A 9,157-nucleotide genomic window follows, 5' to 3' on the forward strand; every position below is an offset into this window, starting at 1 on the left:
TGGATTTCTTTTTACTACACCTAATATGTAATAAACGATAATAGAGATCGATTTTTCAGTTTTAAAGTATTGAAGAAAGAATCTTGCAAACTGAGAGAGACTCACAATAAGTTCTAAAATTATGAATTTATTGCTAAATTATAAAATTTACAATTAAAGTAATTTATAGTTATTTATAGTTATTTAATGTTAATTACGAAATAATGTTTTCTTTCACATGCACGAAAAAAAATTCCCGCGATTCCCGTTCTATAAAAATAATATTACGCAAAATGTGCTTTCTCTGAAAAAGGTTCAGATATACGGAAAAAAATTGTTTTAAAAATAAAAAGAGTAATTATAAAAAGACGCAAATGTATGTTTATTAAGTGAACATTCCATAAATAAAGATAAAATGAGATATAGGAGGAAAAGAACTTGATTAGAAAGTAATTTGTAAAGAAGCATTCTCAATTCAATTTCTTCTAAATGTAATTTAGATTTAGAATAAGAAAAGTACAAAATGTACAATATTTACATAGCAATTAATTAATTAAAGATATATCATCCGTTTATAGTTAGACATTTAAGGAAAAAGTTATAATTTCTGCAATATTATATGGTATGATATTTAGAAAGTAGCATACAACATTTATGATAATACAATAAAATAAAAGGAAAGTATTAATTATCAAGTTTGAAATTACACGAAATTATTAAAAAAAATATATATATCCAAGCAAAACATAAAGTCATAATGACATCAAAATGATTATTAAAAGTTATTTTTCGATCAGTTACAATTTTAACATCAAAATAATGTTGTCGTGACTGTCGATGATTGTTTTCTTTGGGTATATACGTATTGTAAAATCGTCTATCCAAAAAAAAAGATTAAATATATAATAATTTATTTTATTAAATACGAGATGGATAACTCGGTATTACTTTGTATTAAGCAAAGTAAGGTAAGACAAATTGAATTCCGGGGGGGGGGGAGGAGAGAGATAGTGATAACACTGATTTATTCGCGCTTTTGTGTTCAGTGTAAAATCGCTGAAATGGATTATCCAACGATTTTGGCGGAGCCCTTCGATTTACTGACGATGGCGAACTGGTTTGAAAGCGAGTTCGGTCGATGAGACCGACGTTTGAGAGGAAACGAGCGACGAGACGGAAAGCGACCCAGCATCGGTAGAAAGAGATAGGTGGAGAAAGAGAAAGATAGTGATGCCGAGTGAAAGTCCTCTAGCAAAAACCAGGCCAGGGCTTCGGATATCTTGGCGCAAACACACTGTAGCCATTATGCAATTACGACGACGCATTTACCGCCGTCTGTTCGCGCGTTGTATCGCCAAGACGCGACCGCGTTTCCGTTTTTCTCTTCGCAATTACCTTCTAAATCGCGAAAAGTTTTCAAATTATTACCGCAGTCGCAATGAATGTTCGCACGACATCGCGATATTGTTTTTATCGATTAACAATGACCTACTCTTACTGCGATCAAATGCCACGTGAAATAAGGCCTTATCTGATATCGCAGGATTATCATTTTTCTTTCCTTTTCACAACGTAACACAAATATTCTTCTGATCTATTTGGAGTTTGTTAAACGTCTTCACGTTTTCAAATAAAACAGATTTATAGATTTAAATACTTCAACTTCTTTATTTTAAATCGTATGTAAAATTTCAATAATAATGTTACAAAAACAAATACAGAAAATGCATTGAAACCGAGAGAATAAATACATCGAAAGAATTTATTGCGTATCATCCTTCTCGAGGATAATAGTAGAAGGTAAATCAAGGTTGTAAATATATTGCTTATGGTTATATTAAATTTTGAGTCCTTGCTTCTCTCAGATTATATCGCGTCAGATGTACGTTCGTATATATGTATATATAAATGTAACGTTGATGTTAAATCGTTTGACCTTAGAAAGAAGGGCAATATGACAATACTCAAGTAACAAGCTGACATCATTTGTCGTCAATAGAAAGAGTTTTGCAATATCGTTTATCCAAATGCGATGAACGCTAAGATCAAAGTTTTCTTCTTAATAACTAATTAAGAAAGGATAACATGATTTTAATATTCATTGTATCTGGATCCATATTGTTGCAAAAACTCCCTATTATTTGTCAAAATGACATCTAATATTGTTAAAATAGTGACAAATATCGACTTACTACTTAGATAATTTTTACAGCAATTCGTTCACATTTCATGGTACCCATGTAATCTTAAGTTTTTATACTACTTCTGTTTATATAATATATTATGAATAGCTTGATCAGATAATGATTGTGAGGTAATACATCTGTGCAGAGAGAGAGTTAACGTGGATTACACAGAGGATTTTGACGAAATTTATGAAATTATCATGTATTTTTTTCTTGAAAGATCGAGAAGCCAGAGCGAATATTTCACTAGGAAATTTTCCCGCATCCGCTTGTGCCACGAACGGAAGGCAACGTAATTTAAATCGCTTTGTAATAACAAGACTTGAAATACGAATATTACCGCAAAATAATGGAGGCGGCATAATAACAATAACTGTAGCTAACTACTTGCATTGCTTCTACAGCACGATGCATCGCACGTGAATCCATTTTAAATTATTATATATATGACTGCACAACTCTTTCAGAGTAAACGCCATAATGCCAGTCTATTATGAGCTGAATAAATATATTAACTCTTACGATATGCGGAAAAATAGCTGTTTGCGTATTCATATAATGTATACATTTCCATCTAAATGTTACAGTATGAAATAATACTAAACATTAATGCTAGTTTAGCAGTAATGCAAAACTAAACTGCTTTGGATACATGAATTAAATAAAAAATTCAGATTAATATTAAAAGCACAAATAAAATACGATAAATTGTTATAGTACATGATTTTATATATACATCCCGTAATTATAATGATTAAGTAAGAAAATAAAATTAAAAAAAATATTTTGAGAAAATGTAATTAAAAATATATTTTATCTCAAGTCTTGTATTCTCAACAATATCAAAAAAAAATTACAGAAATTCATATAAATAATTTTTCTAATTCAATTTTTTCAAAACTATATTTCATGTCAGAAAAGCGATGCCTGAAAGCAAGCAAGAATTATATTATAGCGATTTTTTTCTTTGATCTAAGTCTGTTTCTTTATAGTTAAATTAGAATGTATACTCTTTGTACTTAAAGTGAATTAGATACAATTATTAATAATAAGAAATAAACGTCTTTAACGATCAAGCTGGATCTTAGATGCTAAACAATTCAATGTGAATTTATATTTTATTATATATGTAGTCATTTAACTTGCGCTCTGAATTGAATTAGATATACATTTGAAATTTGGCAAAAACAAGAAGAAATCCGATGTACCTAATCCAGACTGCTTTCAGAAATTTCATCCGTGTATCCACCCACATGTAGTGCATCCACATTGAAAAAAAATTGTTTATTTGACTAAATTAATTTAGTGTGTCTTTATTTCTTTCGATGAAGAATACATGTATACGTATACATGTTTCATTGAAAGAAATAAGGACAAACTAAATCATATAATCAAATAAACAATTTTTTCCTCAATGCATATATCATTTTATTTAATGTGTAAATCGGTGAACAAGGATAAAATGATACTTGGATGAATTCGGTGAAGCTTCTGAGCACAGCCTAATATACAATAATAAAAAACAAATCTTTAATTTCTCTGGATTGGCATGATGTCGCATATTCCGTCACACATTCAACAATTGCATTTTGCTCGTTGACCGTTATAATAATCGAAGGGACTTACCGAGATGTAATGTGGCAAGAGAGAACAAAAGTAAACCGGAAATAACTCGCTGTGGCATCGCGTCCATTTTTCGGTGGTTTTCCGGCCACTGCGGGTCGAGTCCTCTTCTTTTCCGTTACTGCTACAGACAGTGGTGATGATGGCACATGTACACACACACGAACCACACGCGCGCACTTATATTCGATCTGCAATTCGAAAAGAACACCTCGAATGAGCCTCGCGTTGATCTTCTCCGCGGACAAATTCCGTCCACCACAATCTTTAATTTGTATATAACAAGAACTACGATACGTTGGCTAATTTAAATTTTAAATTATTCTCGATAATTAATTGCGTGCAATGCGAATTGAAAGAAATTTCGATTTGTGAATTAAAAGACTTTAACGCGACGTATTTAAAACGTCGGAAGAAAAATCATCGGGTCGGCAATGGAAAAGACTTGATAACGATTTGAAAAGCGATCTAAATCGTAAGAATGTAACATTGAGATAAATGTTTTTATTTGGATTTATAATCTTACATGACACGAGAAGAATATTTGGAGAATAAAAAGATACTGATACGTCGACAAGATATTTGCAGCTCTTGATATGCGTCAAGTGATGCAGAATCGACGAGCGATTGTGTTCAATAGTTCAATACGCACGAGGAGTGATCGACGATGGAATCGATGGTAACGATCTACCGGCTGAAAGCCGACTGAAGAGAAAATTCGACATCGATTACGTGGCAGCACACCTTTCTCGTGATCACGCGGCTCACAATCCGTGTAAGATCCGCTGTTACCTAAAGATCATATTTCTGTAATACAAAAGCCGTACGAGAGTATTTTACACACACGGAGAATTCTTTATATGTAACAACCGATGTACCTTCAAAACTTAGTTACTATGTAACTTAAGAATGTTTATAATATATTTTGTTGCTTATTAAATTCGATTTACGTTACCAATATACGCAGGCTCTATCTCGATTCTAGTTTATTAATTTCTGCAAATCAATTTTCTTTCCATTACACATATAGTACACTTTATCCTAGGAATATTTTGGGAACATCCTTAGAGCGTAGAATGTCTTTGAACAGCCCTTGGAAATATGTACTTGGAGATATGTATAGAATATTTTTATAGGTCATATTATTTCTCCTGACATTATTATTATTATTTTCTCGGCATGCTAATTATTTCGCAGTGTAGAGTGTAGCCACAGAAAAAATCCTAATTGAAAGATAGGAAATATTTGAAATTACATTGTCGGCAAATAAAAAAATTTTTCAATATAAATAAGCAAAGAGATTCACATATTTAGCCAAGGCAAGTCTTGGTACTTAATAATATTTCTGCATAAATTTTTATAATTTTCAATTCAAACAAATTGTGTGCCGATTTGTTGATTTTAAAACACACAATCTTAACTGAAACTGGAATGCATGTATTACAAATTAAAAATGTCAAGCATTTCATATCACTGATGCTAATAAATATCTTTAAGACAACGTAAAAAGACTATTTTTTTATAATCAAATAAATGAACCAAATAAAGTGATCCTTAATCACTTTTGTTCATTGAAATATAAAAGAAACTTTAGTACATACAATCTGTGATTGTATGTACTTAGTACATACAATCTTTATGTTATTAAAATATTATTAAAATATTTATCAGGATGTCAATTTTTAATAGAAATATCTTTATCTTTTTTCAATCACTTTTACTCGCGAGATGGATTTAAAATTTTTCGTTCCTTTCCTTTCAATCATATGAAAGAGATATGTAACAACATATATAGCACACATGAGAAATCTAACTTTTATTCTGATTTTCAACTTGACATTTGAAATATAAGATATAAACTTTCTTTAAAGTTGTTGTAAGCGGTTTACTTTCATGATGCAACAGCTATACATATAACAAAATTTATTTGATATATTTATACAACAGCTACGAAAAAAACACTAAATATTTAGATTTCCAAAAAGTCTTTTTATACATCATGTTTGATATTCAAAAAGTTGAAACACGTTTTTCTGTACAAAAATGACGCGTGTTACAATTATTTTGTTATATTTTGAATATCAGATATAATATAGAAAAAGACTTTTTAATGAAAAACAACGAAGCACAAATTATAGATTTTATTATCGAATAATATTATCGAAATCTTGTTATATTACCATATTACTCTTCGAAAATATAATTTTATTTTTTTTTTATAAAATTTATTTTTTCGATAAGTCCTATTAAATCTTACAGGCTGTACATATATACAGAATTGTGATATTACTGTTATTCACAAAATCGCATGTACACGGGAGAAATCGGTCTATATTCATAAGGTATTTCGAAGTACTTTACAAGCATCCGCTGAAGTATATTTCCTAGCTAGCTACTGTACGCTGCGGCAAACAGGAATTTATGTGTTAGCGCATCTGGCAAACAAGAGCTCATGCTAACATGTTTGGAAAGTCTCATTACCTAAATTTACTTGCCTGACACGATATACGTTATACGCCAAAATTGTAGAAGAGAGAATTAAGTGTAACGCAAGGCAATGATTAAAATGTCATTGACGTCGTCAAAGAGCGATTTATTCACGTGTCGTCTTCGGTATCGTTCCATGACATACAGTTTATTGAACTTCGATAGAACGAAAACAAACTGTAATTAATAAAAACGGGATGTTTCAATAAACTATACAAGTTCAGAACTAAAATTTTTCAGTGATAAAGGTTTTTTTTAACGAGATAATATGATATATGACGTTCAAATATTTCAAAAATGTGAAATAAAATAATTCGCGCGATTTTGTGAATAAAAATCTAACTCGCATTTTAAAACTCGGTATAAAAGATGCAGAAAGTAAGAGACCGAATTTTAAAGATATATTATAAATTATACATTTTTTCTCTTTCCTTTCCAAACAATATTTTTTATCTTTATGTCATTGGATAATAATATCGAAACTTTATATTTCAAATTTCATCGTTTCGTTGTTTAGATTTATCATAAACATATCGTATCATAATAATTGTATCAAATATTTCAAATTATATGTTTTTATGAGCATAATCTCCTTTTATCATTCGATAGCGCAGTATGGACACACCCGACATTTTGGCACTTCACTCGGAAGTAATTTCCATCTATAGCGATGTATTTCTTAGAAAAAAAAAAAAAAAAAAAGTTTATTTTGAACGATTATGAATAAAAGTGTTATAAAAATATTATTGCACGAATAAATCACACCTATAAGTCTTTTTCTTTGATATATTGATAACACAGATAAAATCAATTCAATAACAAATTTTGGCTCGTTTCCAGTAACGTCGTTCATTAAATACATTAATTAAAACAAAACTGTTCATGATTGTTTACTTTTTTGTTGTTACACACATAATTTAACACCATGATAAAAAAGTTTCAATTTATGTCCTCAAGTATCACAAAACCTTCTCACATAAATTTTTCGGGTTAATCATTTTTTTTTTTGATGCAAGACATATATTTTATATGCATCAATTCGTCATAATTATTTCCTAAATTTTTTTTATTTAGTAATTTTTGTTCGTATTCCGTTTACATTTTATCTTCTTATACCTTTCTATTTTTTATTATCAAAAATAATTTTAAATGTTGCTAACGTACATATATTGCCTTTTTAAAATCTATAAAAATTATTGTAGTAATTAAGAAATTACATTAGTGTGTAATAATTGCGTTTTTTAAATTATATAAATATAATTTTCCTTACATAAATATAAATTTCCATTATAAAACTTGTATTTCTCACGAATTCACTCATTTATGGCTCAATATATGTGTATAATTATTACGATGTCACTTTATTTTCACGAATTTCTTATTATTGCAATAATGAAATGTCGTGGAATCGATAAATCCGTAAATTCGGCAAATCCATAAATTCATAAATTCCTATAATTCCATAATGTGTTCGAGCAGCTTAGTTATTGGAAGCTCGAGAAGTTCTATATACACTGATTAATTTGGGTGCCTCAACATATAATAACGTTTAAATTTCATTAAGCAATGATATACAGTCTATAAAGAATTTTGTATCTTTATCGATTGTTAAAGAATTCTTTTCTACAATGACAAAATAATTTTATGAAAGCATGCTAAATTGTCACGTAACGGTCGTAAAATAGAAAACAGCTAAAACACTAATTTGTTTGACGCAGCGATAATCAATTTTCTACATGACATTAACCTGTCTCATATACAATTTAAAAAAATGTAACTGATTATGTTTGTAACATAACGTACGTGCATCCCCAATAAAGAACAAATTAAAGAATAAAGTTCAGTTGCAAATTTATTTATTATAATGACAGATGCATAATCGTAAATCAAACTTTTATAAAAAATAATTAAAATTCGCGTAACTTTAGACATGCTAACAAAAACCAAATTTATACATACTGTGTTGTACCATTTGAAATACCATCACGCGATCACTCCTCGATCGTAATCAAAACATTTTCTTCATTTTAAAAGAAAGTTGGAGAAAGTCTATTTTGATCAAATTCTTTTCATGAATGCTATAATATGCTATGAAGTTTCCATCATCATCAGAATATTGTTTGACACGCGATAATTACTAGATTATTATTCCCATACGCCATCAATACGATACACAATGCGCGTTTATAAGACCCGAAATAATAGAGATTCACCCTCTTCGCGCTGTAACGTAACCGACCTTCCCATGCACATCGGTCCACATTAGCAGAACTATTCTTACGTTCACCGACATTTCTCTCCGCGCACATAGCACACCATCGACGCGCGACGTGAATCCGCGCTAATTTTCACCTGCCGACCCAACCCTCTCGATCATGCATATTCCTACATATATCTCGTCGATGGACTCTTGGCCACCCCTCATCGGTGATTATGTCACCGCAGTCGCGCTCACGTTCGCAGGTGTTCCGCGGCCTTATCGCGCGCGCGTTATCCTCTCACCGGAGATCTTAACAACCCTCCTGACCTGATCAGGCTACGCACGGCACGGCAGCAGCAGCAGCGGAGCCGGCGCCGAGAGGCCACCACACACCACGGTGCCACCACCGTGGGACGCGCGTTTTCGTGTGGATGTGGAAGGACTGACAGTGGCGGTGGCGGCGGCTCGGCACTACTCGCGAACTCGCGCCGTTCGGGAGCGAGTACGCGTTCCCTGGGACATGTATTGGCGGGTAGGAAAGCTCCACCTATCGCGCGACCAAGTGGGAGGGCACAGGAAGACCCGGAGCTTGCGCCCTCCGACTGGCCCGCGCACCAAGCACAACCCCTTCCTTGGCTTTTTCCCAACTTTCGAGCTTGTGGTGCGCTCTCTCTCTCTCTCT

At 31.8% G+C, this 9,157-nt stretch overlaps 1 protein-coding gene across 1 annotated transcript in view; it reads right to left on the minus strand.

Moving 5' to 3' along the window:
* Positions 1-8,700, minus strand: part of LOC105626671 (protein Skeletor, isoforms B/C) — a 91,419-nt gene extending 82,719 nt beyond the window's left edge. The window contains 4 exon segments of the mRNA XM_012207965.1: positions 3,792-3,870; positions 3,873-3,952; positions 3,955-3,979; positions 8,665-8,700. Of these exon segments, the coding sequence (XP_012063355.1) occupies positions 3,792-3,870; positions 3,873-3,952; positions 3,955-3,979; positions 8,665-8,700 (220 nt within the window).
* Positions 8,701-9,157: the final 457 nt, after the last annotated feature.

This window comes from Atta cephalotes (genome assembly GCF_000143395.1).
Source record: "Atta cephalotes unplaced genomic scaffold scaffold00006, whole genome shotgun sequence".
NCBI lineage: Eukaryota > Metazoa > Arthropoda > Insecta > Hymenoptera > Formicidae > Atta > Atta cephalotes.